Source organism: Nycticebus coucang, chromosome 7 (genome assembly GCF_027406575.1).
Source record: "Nycticebus coucang isolate mNycCou1 chromosome 7, mNycCou1.pri, whole genome shotgun sequence".
NCBI classification, from domain to species: domain Eukaryota; kingdom Metazoa; phylum Chordata; class Mammalia; order Primates; family Lorisidae; genus Nycticebus; species Nycticebus coucang.
Window position 1 is genome coordinate 4,053,431 of NC_069786.1, and position 23,392 is coordinate 4,076,822.

At 39.8% G+C, this 23,392-nt stretch overlaps 1 protein-coding gene across 2 annotated transcripts in view; it reads left to right on the forward strand.

Annotated features, from left to right (window-relative positions):
* The window catches only part of CSMD1 (CUB and Sushi multiple domains 1), a 1,787,407-nt gene extending 1,767,654 nt beyond the window's left edge, over nucleotides 1–19,753 (forward strand). Inside the window, exons 65-70 of one of the 2 annotated variants that reach the window (XM_053598050.1) lie at nucleotides 1,108–1,152; nucleotides 4,325–4,486; nucleotides 6,717–6,829; nucleotides 7,647–7,734; nucleotides 12,639–12,771; nucleotides 16,439–19,753. In XM_053598050.1, coding sequence (XP_053454025.1) covers nucleotides 1,108–1,152; nucleotides 4,325–4,486; nucleotides 6,717–6,829; nucleotides 7,647–7,734; nucleotides 12,639–12,771; nucleotides 16,439–16,598 — 701 coding nt within the window. In that variant the 3' untranslated portion in view covers nucleotides 16,599–19,753. The remainder of the gene's footprint in view (nucleotides 1–1,107; nucleotides 1,153–4,324; nucleotides 4,487–6,716; nucleotides 6,830–7,646; nucleotides 7,735–12,638; nucleotides 12,772–16,438) is intronic. The other variant, XM_053598051.1, reaches the window with a different exon arrangement.
* Nucleotides 19,754–23,392: the final 3,639 nt, after the last annotated feature.

The window sequence follows — 23,392 nt, forward strand, 5'->3', positions numbered from 1 at the left end:
TTAAATATGGAAATGGATAAATATCACCAAGTACCTAGAAAAAATATAAATTGAACTTTCTGTTTAATTTTTAAGACCACATGCTGTTTGGCAGAATGTAAATGTATGTGTTCCTGTAGTTAACCCCCCCCCGCCTTTTTAAATTTTTTAAAGCAATTAACCTGGAAACAATGCATTAATTAATCACAAATTTGAGTGTTTACAAACACAAGTAGTAAGTCTGGCTCCGACTTGATGGTAGCTAAATCTTCAAGTCCCCCCAAAACCTAATTTATACCCGCACAGAGTCTAAACAGCATGAACAAAACTTCCACGGTGTGACCCGTACAGAGAGTCCAGGCTAGGATCGTGGGGCTTATTGACAGTTCTCTAATTGGGGATTTTTAATAGACTTTTGATTCCCTCGCCCTTCCCTATCAGAAAAAGAAGAACGCAGACTTTAAAAATGACACTTGGTAATTTGATACCTACCCTGTTTCCTCGAAAATAAGACATCCCCCGAAAATAAGACCTACTTACAGGAAAGATAAGACGTCCCCTGAAAATAAGACCTAGCGCATCTTTGGGAGCACACCTTAAAATAAGACACTGTCTTATTTTCGGGGAAACAGGGTAGCTATAAAAGCTAAGAGATTAAGTTAAAACGAACTTCATTGATCAAATTACACAGTCTGTAAAGGAAACAGTCTGATGTTCTTAAATAATTTATAAATTCATTGATTTGGCTGAGGGATTGAAAAATGAAGGATTATAACATCTTATTTTTGGACATCACCTTTTAGTTTAGGGTAGGGTATCCCAAACAGGGTCTCAGAATATTGATATAAGCCACCCTATTTGCAAGGCTCTCTGTTGTAACACTTTAAATGGAAATGCACATGTTAGACAGATGTGCATGGAGTTCTCATGAGGAAACTTGGCTTTCCCACAAACACGAAGGATATTCCGCTGTGAATACATGGGTTTAAAATGTATATGTGTGAGGTATCCATATTTTGTACATTTAAAAATCTGGAGAAAGGAAAATTGCTTCAATTTGACATTTTTTTCAAACTTATTCAAAAAATACATGTTTTTGAAAGTGATAATTTGTCTTTTTACTTGTAGGTAAAGGAGTGAGAGAAGTTAATGAAACAGTTACTAAAACTCCAGGTTTGTATACCAGAACAGTTATAGATTTCAATCAAATAAAATGATTTGTTCTCTACTATACTTTGTACAGTGAAAGAACTTTTAACATTCCCATGGAAAAGTTATAAATGTTTCAATTATTTAAAACACCAAGCCTACATAGATTTATATTTTTTCACAACATGGTTTGTTAATGAAATAACATTACTATGAAGCGAGTGTACAATGCCCCATGATCATATCAATGTACACAGCTATGATTTAATGAAAAAAAAAAAAGAAAGAAAGAAAGAAATAACATTACTTCACTGAAAAAAAAAAATATATGGTGTTGCCAGGCAGTTTCATTAAAAGATGACAGGGAGAAATGGGCACGGAGGGTTGACCGTGCCACATGGTATGATGGAGAGCCTTGTAAAGAGGGTTGCATTTCCTTCCTCCAAAGGAAGAAGCTCTTGTAAATGAGGCACTTTGACAGCAGAAGATGTTGGTTTAAATATTTCAAATGTGGATCCCCCATTCTTTTCCACGTATCTCCATAATTTGGATATCCTCTGCCTTCAAGAATGTGAATTATAGGGCTTTTTTGGGGGGGGAGGGGTGAATGCCTTGCTAGATGCATTATATAGCAAATTGGAAAGATGCAGTTCTATTTCATGAGAAAAGTTTCCACTACTTGAAATTATCTGGCATGTTTTATCTGTGTCCTAACTTTAGATACTATTTAAATAACAAAACGTGTCCTCAAATTATATTACTTTAAGTCACATGGAGTGCTTTTTGTTATTACTATTTTATCAAAAACAGGAACCCTTTGTATATAAGGTCCCGTGTCTAGTATTTTCTTTATTCAGTGTGTTAACGCTGGTTTCTTGGACATAACGCTCTGTCTACAATCAAATGTGAAATGAGTATTTGCAATGCTATTACGTCAGGATTCGTGTTACACATTTAATCCCTCGATGAGACAAAATGTACGAACATGATTAAAAGAATTTCTCTTATTTACACAATGAAGAGTAAAATTCTGTAATCTTTCTGGACTATCTCGTTTAAATATCCCTTACAAATCCAATACAGAAAGCAATTTTTTTAAAACAACATTTTCTTCAGTGGAAGGAAACAGTCTTCTTTTTGCTATTGTGTATTTGTGATGCTTTTTATTTGCTTTAAGATTTTGAAATATGTAAATACTCTTTCAGTGGGTACAAACATGATCATCAATAGACCATTTCTCATTTTCTCTGAAGGGAAGTGCTAATTAAATTGGTTTGGTTCTGTGTCAAGGTGATCCATTCTAACACAGCTCAGCCACCTGCTTCTTGCGTTATACCCCATGTTGCCTGTGACAGGTGAAATGATCAGAACCCAGAAAGATGACCTCTCCACGTGACCCATGGTCATATTTTCATACACAGAAGCCACCTCTAAGTCACTGATTGTCCCCTCCTACACCTGGGCAGGCAAACTTAATTTAATGGCATAGACAAGTGCATTAGTATCTTCACATGGGTATATACATTCTAATTAGGGAAAGAAATCTTGATTAATCTTAAACACTATTAAGTTTAGTAAAGGAAAATAAAGTCATTTAGGGTTTCCAAGTAAGACAGGGCCTCTGCGATGCTAGGCTGAGTTTTGCAGATTGAGCCTGATTAGGAAGGAAAAAATGTCCAACTGGGTGAAAAAGAGAAGCACAAGTGAAATATAATTGGTCTCTCTCATTTGTGACTGCACGTGAATTTGCTAAAATATATAGCTAGGCAGAAACGAATCTTTATCTCTACCACCTAGAAACTCAAACAATGGGTTAGGACCAGTTCTACTTAAAGTAGATCTTTTCTAATTAAATAACATGAGTGCATCATAGGGCAAAAAGCAAAGGGAATCTTTTCCCCATGGAATGTCTTTTATAGGTTTATAAAAGATCAAATAATGATAAGGGGCCAGGTTCATCTCTTGGTTCTCTGTTCTGTTCCATACATCTACCTCATGTACACAGTTATGATTTAATTAAAAAAAAAAAAAGACAGAGACAAAAGAAAAGAAAGAAAAAGCAAAGGGAAATTTACTGGGGACTCATTGATGTAGATTTATACACTATCATCCTAATAATTTTTTTTTTTTTTTTGTAGAGACAGAGTCTCACTTTATGGCCCTCGGTAGAGTGCCGTGGCCTCACACAGCTCACAGCAACCTCCAACTCCTGGGCTGAAGCGATTCTCTTGCCTCAGCCTCCCGAGTAGCTGGGACTACAGGTGCCCGCCACAATGCCCGGCTATTTTTTTTTGGTTGCATTTTGGCCGGGGCCGGGTTTGAACCCGCCACCCTCAGTATATGGGGCCGGCGCCTTACCGACTGAGCCACAGACGCCACCCCATCCTAATAATTTTTAAATTAATATTGTGAAAATAGAAGAAGTTCATACACATTTAACAAAGACGTAAAAAATAAGTTTTTCTTTCATAACTGGTAAAAAACAAGAGAACATTTTTAAATAATTTTGCAAATTTTCCCGTCTCAGGTGAATTTTATGTTTTAAAAAGACTTTGTACCTTTTATGACTGAATTTAAAAGGCATATATAAAAGAGATATTTGAGATTTCGGAAGCTACTTTTCTTAGAAATACTGGAATATTCTAGAGAAAGAGAATAAAATAGAACAAGAGAGTCTGAAGGAGAGTTTCTCCAGTCACATAATAAAGACCTCAAGCAATGAAACCCTTTGTCTTCCTAAGTGGGTTGCATCCAAGTGTCCCTTGGAAATGCAAACATTTAGAGGGCGGGTGGGCTATCCTGAGCCCTCTAAGTCTTTCAGAGGGTAGAATTCATATTAGTGAAATACTGGTAGTGACTTTGTGGGCAAGTTTAATATCTGTTACTAAACACATTGAAAACTAACCTAACATTGGTAGTACCAATTCACCATAACCACTGGCCTTGGCACATCTGTTCAAATAGGTATGCTTTGGCTTCTAAAATACTTTTCCAACAATGAAACAAATATCTGCACGATAGTCCTCCTGTTTCTTTTGACCCGCGCACGTGCTATGGAAGGTGCTGGGTTATCTGCCTGTATCCCTGTCACCGTCCGTGATCTCCCACTGAACTGTACATGCCTTCTGTGTCTGAAGACGTCTGCATTTAATGTTTGTGTGTGTGCTGATGTTCATCTGTTTCTCCCTTCCTGCAGTTCCTTCAGATGTATTTTTCATCAATTCAGTGTGGAAGGGATATTACGAATATTTAGGGAAAAGACAATCTGCAACTCTGACTGTCGACTGGTTCAACGCAACAAGCAGTAAAGTGAATGCCACCTTCACGGGCTCCTCTCCAGCGGAGCTGAGGCTCACAGGTAGGCCTGAGACCGCCCAAGGTGCACTGGCGTGAGGAGAGAGAGGCGAGAGACCCACTCTTTTTATTAATAATTAGTAAGTCAGGCAGCATCGGTGGCTCAAAGGAATAGGGCACCGGCCCTATATACTAGAGGTAGTGGGTTCAAACCTGGCCCTGGCCAAAAACTGCAATAATAATAATAATTAGTAAGTTGTGTTGGCTTCTCGCATATGACATCTCATTTTGGCGTCTTCATAACCATGATAGATTGGTATTATTTTCTCATTTTAAAGATTAAAAAAAAAAAAAAAAAACGTACAGAGAAGCTGGTTCATATAACATGTGAAGTCAGGATCTGGGATTCACACCCAGATTTGCATTTCTCTGAACTTTATTCTTTTGATATACTTTTTCTTAACCCATGTGTTCCTCATGAGTTACTTTTTTTGTTATCCTACAATTAATAAAATGACAGCTCTGATTTATATGGCAGATGCTATCTTAAGCACTATAGATATAGTATGTATTATTCTCACATTATTTCTATGATTTAAGTACTCTTACTATATACTTTTCTATGTGCTGATTTTCATAAAGAAAGAGAAAAAAATTACATTGCTTTCCTAAGTCAATGCAGTAAGTAATTAAAAGAGGCAGGATTTGAACTCAGCAGTCAGAATTTGACCCCTTACTCTTACCTGAGAAGTGCAATGTTACTGTCATGTTTGCATCCAGTATAATTTTTTTAAAAATCACTCTACATATGGCTCAGCACCTGTGGCTCAAGCGGCTAAGGCGCCAGCCACATACACCTGAGCTGGCGGGTTCGAATCCAGCCCAGGCCTGCCAAACAACAGTGACGGCTGCAACCAAAAAAATAGCCGGGTGTTGTGCCAGGCGCCTGTGGTCCCAGCTACTTGGGAGGCAGAGGCAGGAGAATCACTTGAGCCCAGGAGTTGGAGGGTGCTGTGAGCTGTGATGCCACTGCACTCTATCCAGGGTGACAGCTTGAGGCTCTGTCTCAAAAAAAAAAAAAAATCACTCTACATCTAATGTATGTGTATTGTTTTCAGGAGGTTAACTCTTAACAGCTTGAGATCCTCCTTCAATTATCCACAAGTCATAGCCCTGGTTCTGAACACCAAGAGGCTCTAAAATGTCACCAGGTCTCTCTCATCCATAGACAGCCCAATGATTGATCCTTAGGGAGGGTGATTGCATGTCAAGCCCTCGCCGCACCACCCTACAAGTTCCCCATCCCTACTTCCTTGGGAGTGAACACATCTAGAAGTAGTGCCTGTGGCCTGGGTTGAGAAAGACAACATCGTTGCGGACGTTCTGCAGGACGGACGTGTGAGCTCAGCGCCTCTGGCCTGTGTGTTTCCTTACCCCTTGCACCTATTAGAATACAAATGATTTAGGCCAGGTACCTAAATCTAGTCAAGTGTTAAAATATCTAAGAAGCTTTTAAAATATGTGTGTTTTGGGTGTTATGCAAATGAATTCGATAGTATTTCTCTTTGTGAATTCGAGGAGCTTGATGAGGGCAAGCCCAGTTAGCAGCAGCTCTATCTGGGGTTGTGGTTTCAGTCTCTTTTAAAACATCATCCCATCCTCAGAAGTGAATAAAATGTGGATAAAAAAATTCTGAATTTTTTAATTAGCAGAATTGAATACATATTACTTTTATTCTTATTCTTTTGTTGTTGTTGTAGAGACAGAGTCTCACTTTATGGCCCTCGGTAGAGTGCTGTGGCATCACACAGCTCACAGCAACCTCCAACTCCTGGGCTTAGGTGATTCTCTTGCCTCAGCCTCCCGAGTAGCTGGGACTACAGGCGCCCGCCACAACGCCCGGCTATTTTTTTGTTGCACTTTGGCCAGGACCGGGTTTGAACCCACCACCCTCAGTATATGGGGCCAGTGCCCTACCCAGTGAGCCACAGGCATCACCCACATATTACTTTTATTCTTTCTGTGGAGTAAAGATGTTGAATTTAGTGAGATGTGTTACAGCCATTCCAGGTAAACAAGGATTTAATACAACACACTTTCAGAAAACAACAAAAGAAAAGGAGGTGCTGAAGCTAAAGTTTACACATAAAAATAAAATTCCTGCCTGAGTTTTCTGTTATCTGCAAATTATTATCATCTCTGTATGGTGTTTCAAATCCAATGGATTAAATGGCTGAATTATTACCTCTCGAGAATTCCTCCCTGGTGAGCCTGACCAACTGATCTATTCACAGGAGTTTACAAGAAAGAGGAGGCCCACTTGCTTCTGAAAGCTTTTCAAAGTAAAGGTCCGGTAGATATCTTTGTAAGCAAGTTTGAAAACGACAACTGGGCACTGGATGGTTACGTAAGTACTTGAGTGTGGTTCAGGGGTGAAGGGCTTTCTAGAAACCCTCTGTCTGAGTGGAGGGTGGCCACATGCTGAGGACTCCTGAGCACAGCAGGGCCTTTGCTCCTGGGAACTCAGCTGCCCCCTCTGGACAGCGGGGCCATTTTGCCCTTCATTTTAATGGAAGGAACTGTACCTCTGAAGTGATAAATGGAGCAGCAGCAAGCGGTTGTCACCATTAAAAACAAAACCAGACCCAGAATCCAGGTTCTGTGCTGTTAACGCCATATTCCATCCTAAGAGTAGTGCAACCCCCAAATTCTCCAAGAGCCTTGGGTGACAACTTGGAAAGTTTTGAAAAAAGTAACTTCCAGATAAACAGGAAAATTTAAGAGGTTCCCCCTTAGAATCCTTCGTATGCAAGTTCACCGTGAGCTTGAGGTGTAACTTGCTATCTGACTTTAGGGAATGCAAGCTCACACGGTGGGCACAGGCCGAGAGTCATGGCAGAATGTGAGCTTTAACACAGGTTATTTATCATTTACTATTTTTGCCCCCACAGGAAGGGTAGCTAACATACGAAAATGCTGTAAGATGTACTGTCATTTCAGGGGTCAAAAGGAGAGAGCAAGCATTTGTAGAAGTTGGTTAAGGATTTGTGTATGGATTTCCAATTTTTAACTATACATGTGTCACTGAACAGAGCACAGAAAATACATAATATTTAAGCTGTAGTTTCTAAATCTGAGACAGGGCAGTTGTATTTTAATAAAGGAAGGTGTCGCTGTTAATCCCTTTTTGTTCCTTTTTTTTCCTTTCTTTTCCTATGTATCAGGTATCATCAGGACTTGAAAGAGGAGGGTTTACTTTTCAAGGAGACATACATGGGAAAGACTTTGGAAAATTCAAGTTAGAAAGGCAAGGTTAGTTGCGTTTGAGATACATTTTAAAGCGATTATCTGTTCGGACTGCTGAGAAGGAATGGAAGGGAAGTGGCTCCAAGAGAACCATAAACTTAACCGCAGAGGCTAACAAAGTTTACCAGTAAATGGAAGATTCTCATAAACAGCAAAATGCAGAAACACAAAGCTGGAAATAGTGTTATCAACATGCCAGAGATGGAACTAATATGCTGACTGTATCAACAGCTGTTAAATAAATGGGAAAAGCCAAAGATGAAACAGGTTCAAAAGGGTCTTAACTGTAGTACCCTGAAGAAACTAACATTTTTTAAAGTAAAAATAACATGAAAGTCACTAAGTGTTCAACAGATGTCTGAAAGTATCTTCAAAAGTATGTATCTATATAGAGTAACAAATATAGATCATTTTTAGCTTTCAGAAGGGCAAAGTTTTAAAAAACGCTTTTGGATTGATAGCTGAAATAGACATTCACGGCGGTGCCTGTGGCTCAGTGAGTAGGGCGCCGGCCCCATACACTGAGGGTGGTGGGTTCAAACCCAGCCCCGGCCAAACCGCAACAGAAAAAAAAAAAAAAAAGAAATAGACATTCAGGAGTTTAATTTTGGTGGATCTGTGAGTAGATAAGCACAATTCAGCAGTATTTTATCCAAAAATTCTCTGTAGAATTTTTGTTCAGACAAATGTGGAAACTATTCCTTACATGTTCAGGCATGTCCTAAGCAGTATTGTTTTTAATAGTTAAACATGGAGGGCAGCACCCATGGCTCAAAGGAGTAGGGTGCCAGCCCCTAATACTGCAAGTGGCAGGTTCAAGCCCAGCCCTGGCCAAAAACTGCAAAAAAAAGAAGAAAAAAATAGTTGAACATGGAAATAACTTGTATGGGTTACACATCTATCATAAAAGAATTGCTTCAAAAAATAATTTTATGCAATGACATAAATAGGAAACCATTTATATTCAGTATATTTCATTAAAGGAATAAGGGTTATATATTGACATGTAAAGATGTTCTGCAAATTGCACAGGTACAGAGCCAGGTGCTCCCTCCTTCTTCCCACAGTTCTCTATCATTTGATTTTTACCTTAGAAATTAGAGAAGGAACGCATATGGAAACAATTGCTAGACTTGAGTGTTAACGTAATCTATTTGCGATTGTTGTAATCCTGGATGCGTTACGACATTCTTGAGCTTCTTTCTTCATCTGAAAGGTCAGTACAGAAGTTCCCAGGGCTGTTATGAGTTTAAGAGATGACAGAAGAGACTGCTTTGTACACATCAAAGCTCTTTTTACACAAAAATTATTAAACGTGTCAAAACCAACACAGAAAAGAAAATGCATTTTGTAATGAGATGAGTACCATATTTCTCCCACTTGTAGAATACTGTTAAATATTCATCTTATAAAGAAGAATACTACCATTTAGACTTTGATACCAGAGTTATCTTTCAGAGAAACATGGGTAAATTTTTGTGCTAAGTATCACTGATGAACTTACTTCATGAGGCTTGAATCAGGATCCAAAGGAAAGAGTGTATCAACCTGTACGTTAATATACTGAAAAAGAAAAGAAATAAACTGATCAAAAGTATATTTAATCATAAAATACTTGCCTTCCACCATTCCAAACTCAGTGCATTATAATGTCAGCAATGGGGGTGATAATATTATAAATTGGGTTGATCCTATTTTCAGGTAATGAAATGGAATAAATGCATTAGACCTACACTAACGATGGGTCGTATTTTTTCTCTCAGTCTAGGCCAAACCCTGTTGTTTTTTGTACTCCTTTCTCCCTTCAGCCGTGCTCTAGTAATTTTGTTTAAGGAAACCCCAGTGAGTTGTAAAAGATACTGAGTTTATATCCAGGTTCTCATCCATCAACCTGACCCAAGCTGTCACTTTTCTTTCACCCATTTTCTTTGCAGTGCCCAATTTCTTTTTCACAGCACAAAGCTTCCTTTGGCAAATTATCTTTATTCTCATGTGATAATGAGCTTATTGTCAGGAGAAACAATTTGCCTTGCAAAATAATTTGAATCCCAAGCAAGTCTCCCCGACTAATTAGAGAAGTTTGTGCTATAACAACTGTTCAAGAATGGGGCTGACTTCAAATATGCAAACAACAGTCAAGCTGAGAATAAAATCAAAGCCTCTGTACCTTTTACTGCAGCTCCAAAGATGATGAAATACCTGGGAATATGTCTGAGAAAGGACATGAAAGATCTCTGTAAAGAAGACTATGAAACCCTGAGAAAAGAAATAGCAGAGGAAGTTAACAAATGGAAAAACATGCCGTGTTCACAGCTGGGAAGAATAAACATCATGAAAATGTCTGTACTACTCAAAGTGATCTACAGATTTAATGCAATCCCCATCAAAGCACCAATGTCATACTTTGAAGAACTTGAAAAAATAGTACTTCACTTCATATGGAACCAGAAAAAAACTCCAAATAGCCAATACAGTTTTTTGAAATAAAAACAAATCTGGAGGTGTCACATTACCAGACTTCAGGTTATGCTACAAATCTATAGTGATCAAAATAGCATGACACTGGCACAAAAATGGAAATATAGATCTATGGAATAGATTAGACCATCTAGAGATGAACCCAGCCACATATCGCCATTTCATCTTTGATAAACCAAACAAAAGCATGCACTGGGGAAAAGAATCCCTATTTAATAAATGGTGCTGGGAGAACTGGTGATCCGCATGTAGAAGACTGAAATTGAACCCACACCTCTCACTGTTGACAAAAATTGACTTTCACTGGATACAGGATTTAAATTTAAGACATGAAACAATAAGAATTCTGGAAGGGAGTGTAGAGAAAATGCTTGACAACCTTGGCCTAGGAAAAGATTTTATGAAGAAGACCCCCTTGGCAATGGCAGCAAAACCAAAAATAAATGGGAACTGATGGAGCTAAAAAGCTTCTGCACGGCTAGGGGTACCATAAGTAAAGCAAACAGACAGCCTTTGGCATGGGGGAAGATTTTTGCATGTTACAAACCTGACAAAGAGCTGATAACTGCAATCTATACAGAATTCAAATTAATCACCAAGAAAAGAGCAAACAAGTGCGTAAGAGACACGTAAAGAAACTTCTCTGAAGACAACAGATAACCAACAAACACAGGAAAAATGTTCCTCTCTAATCATCAGAGAAATGCAAATCAAAAGCTCTGACTTATCATGTAACTCCAGTGAGAATAGCCCACGTCACAAAGTTCCCAAACTGCAGATGCTGGTGTGGATGTGAAGAGAAGGGAACAACACTTCTCCTCTGCTGGTGGGATTGCAAACTGATACAACCCTTATGGAAGGAAGTATGGACAATCCTTAAAGAACTGAAAGTCAACCTTCCATTTGATCCACAATCCCATTACTAGGTATCTACCCAGAAGAACAAAAATCATTTTACCACAAAGACATTTGCACCAGAAGGTTTATTGTGGCTCAATTCATAATTGCCAAGTGGTAAGAGCAGCCTAAATCCCCATCAACCCATGAATGGATTAACATACTGTGACACCTGTGTACCATGGAGTACTATTCAGCCACAAGAAAAGACGGGGGACTTTACATCATCTAGGTTTACCTGAATGGAGCTCAAACACATTCTTCCCAGGAAAATATCTTAAGAATGGAGAAAAAAGTATCCAATGTACTCAATACCAATATGAAACCAATGTTTAGACAATTACATGCCCACAGGAATAATCAAATACAGATATAATCTAGCAAGGGAGAGGGGGAAGGACCTAAGACGCCCAATGTGAGGATGTTTAGCATGCCCCCTGGGGGAAGAAAGGGCTCAACTACGGCTTGAACCTTATAATTGAAAACAATGTAACCTAAAAATTTGTATATTTATATTAATTTGAAATAAATAAAATAAAATAATTTGCGTTTCCCTGAAACAAAAAGAATGGTGGCTAAAATCTATTTTTTATGAACAAAAATAAAAATTACCTCTAGTCAGCAGATAAACCAAAGAAAATGATTGTTATCAAATGGATACCAAAATCAAGTTAACTTGAAAGACAACTTTAATGCTAAAACAAACTTACTTTGAGATGTTTATGTCTGTCTTTCTTTCCAGTGATAAAAATCATGTTTTACTATCTTTTCCTATCCTCATAGCAACTTGTCTTTTAACATTCTTTAGAGTATTTCTAAATGCAGTGATACATTTCATAATCTTCCTAAAATAAAAGCAGACTGCACCCACCAATTCACATATGAATAATACAATGTCACTCCTGTAGAGAACTGCCATATTTATATACATTTTGGTGACTGCAATATTTATGTCAATATCAATGACTTGGCCTCAGTACAAGAGAAAATAGCAAATAACACCAGCCTCTGACTATAGACAGAAACATTGAAATGCTTTAAGTTCATTTTCATGAAAATTCAAAAATCTGTAACTAAAACCCCAAATCATGTACAGTGACCCTTTTGCCTTTCGCACATTTCAGATATAAGACTCCTTCTTAGTACTGTTGCATGTTAATAGGAAATACAGTGGGGCACCTGTAAATTGACCCCCGCAAGGGACTGTAGCAAACTGGTCCACCCACAGAAGTGCTTAACATAAGGAATTAGGCCAACTGTACTGACACACACATGTGGTGCATGTCTGGTCTATGAAAATGAGGTCTACTTAAGGAGGTGGTCAGCTACAGGGGTTCTATTGTGCTTTTTTGTATCTTGATCATAAAGTGGATATTAAAATTTTTAGAAAAGAATATCAATGGGTTCCCTGTGGAGTTGCAACTCCTCTTCTTGTAGAGATTATACACGTATTCATTTATAAAACTTACCGTCTCTGTTTCTTTCCTGAAGCCTAGTACAGCAAGTGCAAGTTAAACATGTCTTTTGTCTTCCAGACCCTTTAAACTCAGACCGAGATTCTTCGAATCATCATCACGGCACCAGCAGTGGCTCTGTGGCGGCCGCCATTCTGGTTCCATTCTTTGCTCTAATTTTATCAGGGTTTGCATTTTACCTCTACAAACACAGGTACTGTAAAACTGCGTTTCAGAACTTTGTGAGTGTAAAGTGTGGGTTTAAGCAGCGTGCACGCTCACACTCAGGCACACGTATGTTTTATATCGCTGTGTGCTGGGACCCCTCACATCAAGAATGTTTCCATGCCAAGGTTTTGGTTGGTGATTATTTTTCGAGTTTTTTGAGGGTTTTTTTTAGTTTAGTTTTTCGCCCTACTTTTTCAGTGGGAGAGAGTTGAGTGACTAGAGAATAAATGGCTTGGTTAAGAAATAACATGCTGGAGGTGCCCGTAGCTCAGTGGGTAGGGCACTGGCCACATACCCACAGGCTGATGGGTTCAAACCCAGGCCAGGCCTGCCAAACAACAATGACAACTACAACCAAAAAATAGCCGGGCGTTGTGGCAGGTGCCTGTAGTCCCAGCTACTTGGGAGGCTGAGGCAGGAGAATCGCTAAGCCCAAGAGTTTGAGGTTAATGTGAGCTGTGATGCCACAGCACTCTATCCAAGGTGACCTAGTGAGACTCTGTCTCAAAAAAAGAAAACAAAATAACCTGCTTTGTTTCCTGTTCAGTTGAAAGATGAGGTAAAGCAGTCTGTATCCACTGTCAGATTCCACGGCCGGCTGGCAGAGCGTTGCCGTGTGTTTTCAACCTTCCAGCAGAAGAGTGAACACACGTTCTCTACGGCTGCTTCCAACTCCATGAATTCATGACTGATGAATTTGTATTGATTTCTGCTTTCCACAAACAAAAATTTAGTTCTTAATATATACTAAGAAGTGTTAGATGTTCCACTCCTGAAATCTGAATTCCTAATAATTTGCAAAACCATACAGAAAGGAAAAATTAACTTAATGAAATAAATTATTACACCAGGGTTTATATGAATGTCAAAAAGAAATGATTTTGGAGGAATTACAAAGTTCTTATACATTTCATCTCTATATGGATAATATGTTACCTGGAGGAATCTGACAAGGCCAGACTACTCTAAAAGGTTATTTGAAATAGCAGCACTACCTTCAAGTAACAAGAAAAATAAAGCCCTAAAAAAGGTTAAGGTGAGTTAAACGTGTCAAATGTTTATTCATATCATATAGATAGCTCTACTTCATCCTAGTTCAAATTTAAAAAAAAGGAAAACTTGGGTGAGACTGTCATTTTTTAAAGTAATTCATGGACTATCTTCTTTAAATGTGTTGCTTTCTGGAAAGAATGTTTCTTCAGTTATATTGTTTTAACTGTTTACACTCATGTCTTCACTTTCAGAAGGTTTTTTTTCTTTTTCAATGAAAGAAATTTCAGGTGGTATTTACTTAACTAAAGATTGACACATCTGTGTTTTTTTTGTTTTTGTTTTTTTCTTTGAAAAAAATAAATCTTATGCACACAGGTCTGGTGAGACTGCTCAGGGCTAGTTTAAAATTTAGTAAATGTAGAAATGTATGTTATCACCCTGCTCAATAAAATGCCATCATTAGAGGTTCTCTTCTTCTTAAAGGGATGTAAATTAAAAACAGATCTATCTTTCACAAGTGCCTATAGGAAATATAATAGGAGACACACATGATAGGAATTTATAATTCCTAAAAATTCATTTGTGTTCTATTGGTATCCACATTAACCCTGAGGAGAGGGTGTAGTTGATTTAAGCCAGAGGTTCTCAACCTGTGGGTCGCGACCTACAGGAACTGTATTAAAGGGTTGCGGCAGTAGGAAGGTTGAGAACCACTGATTTAAGCTCTTTTCCTTCTTCTGTTGACATTTTTCTGGTCAGCAGGAAGGCCTCAGGTCATCCTCTCCCGTCCTTCATGCCAGGCGCTAAATGGCACCCCTGAGTCAGAGAGCCATGCCTCCTGCTCCTCTGAAGACTCACACCTTCACACAAGGCCAGATTATCTTGTCCTTGAAAAAGATATTCCCACACAATTATAGATATTGATACATAAATTAAATATGACTTCTGATTATGTACAACATTAGCAGGTATATTCAACATACATTGGCTTTAGTCTTTAAGCTTAGAAACCTTCAGTAGTCAGCAGCCCCAACGAAGGTAGCACTGTAGGAATGGATCTTAGACTACACAACCAGTTGGGAGCAAGATTTCACTTGTTTTTAGGCAGATTTGGTAACTTCTGGGCTAGTGGAAAATTTAATGTTGTCAAGATTGAGCTTTCTTTCTTGCCAATACCAAATCTAAAAGGCATCTAGAACATGAAGGAAGCTCTCCCATCTCGTGGCTTTCAAAAAGGACTGCCGTGAGGCCGCTGTGACGTCCACATCTGCAGGAGCTTCTAGCTCTGTGCTCCTGTGCTGTATGAGGAACGTCAGAACGTTTGGAGAAGCAGGGAACCAGGGCCCCATGACCTCCCCCCAAGTTCTCACACCTGCCAGGAAGCACCAAGCCCTTAGCTTTCTCTCCTCTGGCTTCTCAGTCTCAACAGACACAGTTATTTCCTAATGAGTTGGCCTTGTGTTTCTCCAGGTAAAACCTGGTTTGAGCTAATTTTTGAGTGGGGAGTTGCGTTCTCAGGCAGGGCCTAAGGTCCTGACTCGGCCCTCTATGTGGCCGGGTTGTGCTGGGTCATCTCTCTGGGGTCTGCATTTCCCTAGCAAAGAGTAGGAGGCAGCGGTGACTTGTGATCCTAGGAACAGTCAGAGCAGGTCAGTCTTCACCTCATTAGACTGAATTTGTTTGCTAACTTTTCCTGCTGGAACATTTTCCAAGTTCAATATCATAGAACTCTCTGGTTCCAAGCACAGTTACAAAGCTGGTGTTCTGCCTGTTTCTGATGGCCATGCATTCCTTGTCCCTTTTTCCTAATGAACATAAGAAACTAAAGAAAATCTACTAGCAAATAATGAAAGCAGAAGTTTATTTACATCCAATATCAAATTATTAAAGTTCTGTTTTTGCTACCTGGTATATTTCTCTTATGTAGTTTCTTCTTGAGTAAGAAAAAAATATAAAAGGAGCCAGACCAGATATGTTAAGGCCTTTAAATCTTAAAAAATCCAAAGAAAAATAAATAAATCTAAAAATCCTCTAACTCTCTAATCATGGAGTATATGTAAGGGTTTTCTTTTAACTGTAAAATGTAAATAATAATCTAATAATGAATATATCGTCTTTTCTATAATGGATTCTTTTTTTTTTTTACTTTTTTAAATTGTGGATTCTTTTTAACTCTCCAGGTATAAAAAATCAAAAGTAGCTAACATTTAGTGCATGTTGGTAAGCTTATAATTGTGTAGCTCAATCTTAGCAGTCCTGCAGGGGAGACATCATGCTCTACACGCTTACTTTAAAGGGTGGCAGACAGTTCAGTGACCTGAAAAGGCCACACAGCTCAGCAGTGCTAGATCAGGATGCAAACCAAAATCTGTCTGACTCCAGCCATTGAGATCTTCCCAATTTCCCAGGACGTTTGCAGGAAGCACAAATGAGCCTTTGATTTGTAAATGGATTTATTTTTTAACAACCTCTTTATAATCCCAACCACCAATTTAGGAGTGGAAAAAAAAAAAGAAAAAGAACTCAGAGGAGTGAGCAGATGTGCAAGCTGTCCTTACTTTCCCAGCTTCCGGCTCTGAGGGAACTGTGTCACGGACACAGTCCCAGCCACTCTCTTTTATTAAGTCAGTCTAATTGTGGGTTTTCTCTTTTTCTTTTAGAACAAGACCAAAAGTTCAATACAACGGCTATGCTGGACACGAAAACAGCAACGGACAAGCTTCCTTTGAAAACCCCATGTATGATACAAACTTGAAACCCACAGAGGCCAAGGCCGTGAGGTTTGACACAACTCTGAACACAGTGTGCACGGTGGTATAGCCCTCCGCTCCTGGCAGGACGGCTCATAGCCATACCTCTGACGGACAAGTAGTGATTCCTTTGGTGCCATAAACCACTCTCCCTTCCACTTGCTCCGCCGCAGCGACCTTTAGCACCGTCCACGGGCACACATGAGCGGGGATTTCTACTAGAATGCGCCACAGTCTTCTGAGGATCGAACCACACACATGCATCTTCATCCCAAAAGTGGATTCTAAATGCCTGGCTGCACCTGCTTGGAAACAAGGCTCCAGGGAGACGGCGGGTCGGCCGATGCGTCAGACATTGTGTTTCTGTGTTGCTGGGACGCCTTTCAATGCAATCTTCTGGGCACGTGGATACACCCTTCCTCTGTGGTGACAAAATGGTAGCACCACAATGTGTGCGTGTGTGTGTGTGTGTGTGTGTGTGTGTATGGTTTTATTTTTTTTTTAATTAACCCCCATGAACAGGAATACTCTTGAAAAAAAATAACAATCAAAAGCTTTCCTAAAGGAGACACCTTTCTGATAGAGGCACACTACAAATACTTCACTCCATTCCTCAAGGCCTGGTGAGCTTTGAGGACCTCACAGCTCCATGAGTCGCCTCTAGGGACTTTGCAAATTTCCCACTCAGCTGTTCCATGGCAGAATTTTTGATGCACAATTTTTGCACTAGCGTGTTATGAACGACCAAGAGTCTGATTATGTATACAGGGTTTATACACACTCTCTGTAGATAAGCCTCCTCCCCTGTTAACAAGCTAATTTCACCATCAGCTTAGCCCGAGTGTTTGGGGCAAAGAAAAATGGTATGGTACACATTTTAGCAGGAAATACAATATCGAAGAGATTTATTTTATTATTGCTTCTGTTAGCTGCATTTATATGTTGAATTCATCAAAGAGGTCCAATGACGAAAGAGAAAGGCCCTTTTTCATTCTTATGTGTTTTCTCCCTTCAGTAACTTCACCTTTCCGTTATTGTCCAAATTACAGTACTTACTAGCAGGGGGGTTGCATACATTTCTATTTGCTGTGTAAAAATGTGAATAGTAATTTATTTTAGCTAGCTCATGGACTCGTGGGTTTCAGCTCACGATGCAGGCTTCCCTTTTGCACTGTTAGTTTCTTTTCCTTTGTACCATCACTCTCTGATATTGCATTGAAAGACAGCATACCACAGTGGCAACCTTGAACTCGGTGAAAACTGTTCAGGATCAAAATACTAAGCGCTCCTTTGGAGGTGAGGAAAAATTACACACACCGTCCTCTCACGATGATATATTTTATCAATATCTATCTGTTCGCCTTTTGTTTCACACTTTGTCATCGCAGATGGGAGGGCAACTTCAGCAATTTTTCAAGTGTTAAGTTCATGATCGGTCAATGATGAGTTAACAAATGTAAGTTAAATAGGTATGATCCTCAACGTGGATAAAATCAAAACATGAAGTAGAATCCGTGACCATGAGAATGTTGATGTAACAAATTCAAAGTGAAGATCATGTTTATTTTTATTTATACCTGTTCGATAAAAATATTTTTGAAAAGATAAAGCTTATTTTATTATTTCATGTTTAAGTACATATTCCGCATGTGGAAAATGCCCCCTTTCTGGCATTCCAGATCGGCATTGGCAGGAATATTGGAATGTTCACACTGGCCTTCACTTTGGCATCAGGACCATAGTCGTACCCAGCTTAAGGACAGATGTGTTTGTTCGTCTGTGGCATGTTTAAATGCAAGACTCGGAAAATGTCCAGAGTCGCATGTTTTGATTTGAACGTTTTATAGATGTCTTCCCCGGCCCCCGTGCTGCATCTGCGTGGGGTGCCCGGCCCCTGTGGTCACGCCTTCATCTGCGAACGCCATAGTGTTGGATTCCCTGTTACTATGCCGAATTCTCTGCGCATTTTCCCCTGGCCAACCTGGACAGCATCTGTGGAAATTTGCTTTGCAAACAGGAATCCTTATGTAGCTGTTTCTCAGTAGAACAGAGGAGGTCGGCAGGTGTGCTTCTGGCACGCTGGTTGAATGAGGCAGAGAAAACGTAGAAAGCTTGAGGACCGCCATGTGCAAGGGAGAACAGGGTTACTATACATATTAGGTGTATATATATACATATATATATATATTGTACATATCTAAGTTTGAGTCATTCAAACGAGGTGCGAGATGCTGACTTCCGAGTCTGAATTAATGTCTCTCTTCCCACACCCCTGGCCTGCTTGCTGGTCAGTGACATGATGAAATCCCGACAAGACAGGACCCACACACACACAAGAAGCCACATATCAGATTCCATGTTCTTTCCTTTGTGTGCAAAGTCAAACTGTCCTATGGTTGCCGATTTGGAGCATGTTATTTAAAAAAGAAAAAAAAAAAAAGTGAGTGATGTTCTCTTGTGAGAATCCTGCCTGGTTCCCTCTGAGGGTGTGTGCAGTATCAGGTCAGATCTCCCAGAAGGGCTGGGGGCTCTTGCTTGAGGCAGTCGGGAGATGTGCTGGCCACGCTAGGTCTAGAAGACTCTTCCCGAAGGCAACTAGACTGCACGCGAGGGAAGTGACCACTTGCTAGAACAGGACGCGCTTCAGAGCTGTTCAAAGCTGCTGCTTGTCTCAACACATCTTGCCTTTTTTCAGGCTAGCTGCAATAATTTTTTTCTTCTGTAAAATATTTTGTAAACAACAGCAACCACAAAAAAAAAAAAAGCTATTAAAAAAGGGGGAAAAAAAGAATGCTGACATTATGATCAGGAAAACCCCATCCTCACCGCCACCCTCCAGCCTCCCGCTGTCCTTCCACTCGCTGCTGTCACCATGTAGGTGCAAAAGACCTTTTTGTACAGAGATATATTTTTTATGAAGAATTTGTAAAATTATTAAATATGCTGTAATTTTTGATTAATGTAGGTACATTGTTAAAAGAATAAATGTTTTTACAATACAGAACTGTAATTTTCCCAATGATGTAAAATGCACCATCTCTAGCTGATTTTCAGTTCCGATCCTATTACATATGTATCCTACTCAAGTGGCCTGTTAAAATGAACAGTATCTTTTTTGTCAAAAAAAAAAATTATAAAGGGAGTGTAATATAGCCTGTGCAATGCCACTGATCATTAAAGCAAATCAGAGTTCTAATTAATTAAATATTTAATTTTAGATTTCTATTTTTTTGGTGTGGATTTATTTTAGCACTTAAGTTCACTGCAGGGGCAGAGAAGAAAGGAAGTGTTTGTTAAGATCCTTTATTGCATTTCCAATGAAGCTCGGTATTTTCCCAAAACATTCTCATCACGGTCATGAATCATAACACATTTACGAGGAACCATGATACACAGAATGGTAGGATTGACATCGACAGATTTCTTGATGGTTTGCATGAAAAACAGTGATGTTTGCTTCCAAACCCAAACCTAACCTTGTTTTTAAAGATTTCTTTATAATTGGGGAGAATTATTTGGTGAACTTTCACCACACTGAAAAATGACATGTAAAAAAATGATTGACCTATTTCACGAAGCATTTCAAATACCATACTTGAAGGAGGCTCAGAAAAAATGTAACCTCCGGTAGCTTTGAAAACTCTGAGCCAACACCTCTCCCTTCAGGCCTGGGCTGGGAGAAATTGCAAGGCTTTCCAAGTCCTTCAGGCCCAGATGCCTGGATGCCTCGCGGTTACACAGAATGATAGACTAATTTTCCTGAGTTGAGTAATTACACAAAGAAAAACAACCAATAATAAAAAAACATCCCTTTCGAGGCTTCAAAGGAACAAAGTGCTGCAGTTAGGGTGTCTGCCGGCCAGCAGCTTTGTTTATTGCCGTTCATGGAACTCCTGCTAATCTCAAGAACCAGTGCTTGGCGACCTGCAGACAATACACAGAATTCTCATAATCTAGCAAAGTAGGTTTTTCTGTTTTTGTATTTTAGATTAAAAAAATCAGAGACTAAAAAAAATAATAATTTACTCAAGGATACACAGATATACAGAGCAAGTATTAAAGGTCAATTTTCTTTTAACGTTTTCTTCATAAAAAAAAACAGTATTAAATTTATCATTGTTCTCTTTTCTGCAATTAAATTTTTCTGTCATTCTATTTGTAATTTACTTTTACTTCATTTGGTCAGTAATTACCACAAGCTAAAAAGAATTCTAAGGAAAATAAATATTCTATATTATTAATTTTACTATCCTACAGATTTCCTGTACAAAATATGTCCTCCAGAGTTTACTTAGCAAATTAAGTTGTGACTTGGGAGTTCTTCAATTCTCCCATGGGTCTTTGTTTACACACCAAAATGACAGAAGAGCTTTGCTTTTAATTTACCTTTCTACTGACACATCATGAAACTTGACTGGGAGTCCACATTTTGTCTTACGAACTCAACTCCCCCATCTGGGATAGTTAGCGTGTGACAGGCCATCTGCACAGGGCAGCAGATGTGAACCAGATACCTGGTGGCTCTCACACTCAGTGCTGTGTCCCCTGTGAAGGACTGTGAATTAGACACCTGCTCACTGTGGCCCGCGATGGCCAGGAAAGACGGACGATTCCATGCTATGTTCCCAGCTATGGTTCTTCACAGTATTAAATAGATCTGCCTTGCTCTTTGCCTTGCTTGAAGTCCTTTCAGAGAATTGTAGGATTGTTGTAATTATCCAACAGACTCAGTAACTCCAAGCAGGCAAGTGTATGATCTCCTGGCAGGTCTCCTCTTTTCTCGTGGTGACAGTACCCAGCTGTCCCTGGGGAGTCAGCTTGGGGGGAGAGGATGTACCACTATTCCTTGTCCATCCCTGGCCCCAAGAAGGACATTGGTGTCTGAGCTGGGACAGCAGTCCTGACTGCAGCAGCCGGATGTGGGAAATATGTGGCTGAACTTTCTCTGAGAACCCCACCCCTTCCCAGCAGGAGGTCAGCCGCTCACTCCACCTGCCCACTTGCATGTCTTGGCCTGGTCACCAGGCTTTTCTCTCCATCCTGGGAGCTAACCCTTACCTTTCCATAAAATGCTTCTTTTGAAGTTTTCCAGGCTGACTTTTGCTTCTGGGTAAGGTAAACATCTGTAATTACCACTTAGGGAGAAAGGGCCAGAGATATGCCCCAGCCAACAAATCTTCCCTGTGCCCTGGGGGCCACTCACCTTAAATCCAGTCTCCTGCCATCATAAAACACTATCCTTAAGCCCAGGTGTCTCTGAGTGGACAGAATGCCAAGCTATGGGACCTGAAGTGACATTTAAAACTGCTTTGGGTGGCTGAAAGAGTGCACTAAGAGCCTCATGCGCTGTATTTAACCAAAATCCCTTTAGTGGAAGCAGGATCTTTATGGATAAGTAGCCAACCAGAGAGACTTGTAGAAGCCAGTGACTGTCAATGGTGCTCTGGGTTTTTAAAGGATGACAAAATTCCCGCTGTGGGGGAGGCAGGCTGGCCCATCTCTCTGCAGGCTCCTCAATCCAGGGAAGAACATCTAGAACAGCCATTCCTGGGGGCTCCTTATCAAGACCACCTCATATGAAAGGAGCACCGAGGCACCCGGACAGGTTAAAGTCATCAAGACCATCCTGGTAAGAACCAGCCCTTTGAACTCCTGATTGGCAGTCAGAGTAGGACCGCTAGTTTGTCTGCCCTGCAAAGATGAAACTTGATGTCCACTCACCCATTCTAAGTGTGTTTTCCTCTGCTGTTGACAGCTCACGACCCTATGTTCCCAATTACCCAGCCGTTGCCTTTTTACTCAGTCTTCCTGGGGACTTGGTATTCTTTTAATCCTGTTTTGGCACCTTTGCATTTTGCATGTACACTTTGTGTTGGAGATCAATAAAAGGTTTCAGAGGGGTCAGAGGGCTGCTGCATTGCCTCCAGCTGTCACTCGGCATGTGAGTCAATGTATGCCTCTCCAGGCTCCCCAGGCTTTACACACAAAGTTGGTGCAGAGTCTCACTATTTCCCCAGGATCGTCTCACTTGTCAGCCCCTAACCCAGGCCAAGGCCCTCAGGGAGCCCTGACACCACAGCAAAGCGTCTCCTATTGAACACATCTTGACTTAAAAGGATAGCAAGAACAGTTTTGCGATACTGCTTTAAAAACATTTATTTCTTTTATGTTTTTATCATTTTGTGGATATTACAGCAGTTTTCAATTTATCTCAAGATTTCTTTTACGGAAAGTGCAAGATGACAAACTGTCCTATTTTTCAGGCTGTGTTGACTTCTTAGTCCATGATATTATGTCTAAGTTAAGGACTTAATTGAGGGCAGGGTGAGAACTACACCAAGGGAATTAGGATGACATTCTTTCCCACTCTCAGCATGTTCAGCGATTTCAGAGCATTAAAAGATCACCCTACATCTTGAGAACTGGGGCATGCCCTGGAACACCCGTTTTAGAGTCTCTGCCCTGTTGGAGTCTTGCCTCCCTGAAGCCCAGGGCAAGTCTCACAGAGTCTAGCATTTGGTTCTAACCAACCTCCCTGGGGATCTAGGTCAATAAGCTCAATCAGTTTGATATAGTCTGATAGAATCTTAAAATCCAGTCCTCTAACATCAGCCGATTTATTTACAACCTGGTCAAAAAAAAGGAAGCTGTATGTTTTACCTATAGATAAATTCCCAAAACATACATTTCAATGAAAGAAAACCGATTTGTAAAAGAATCTGAACAGTATGAATCCATTTACCAAAATGATTCATATCATGCAAATCAATATTCTATGTTGTATAAGGATGCATAGAGTGTAGAAAAATTATTGGAAATGCGTGGAATAAAATAAGGTCAATTAGACTTAGTGTTGACTCCTAG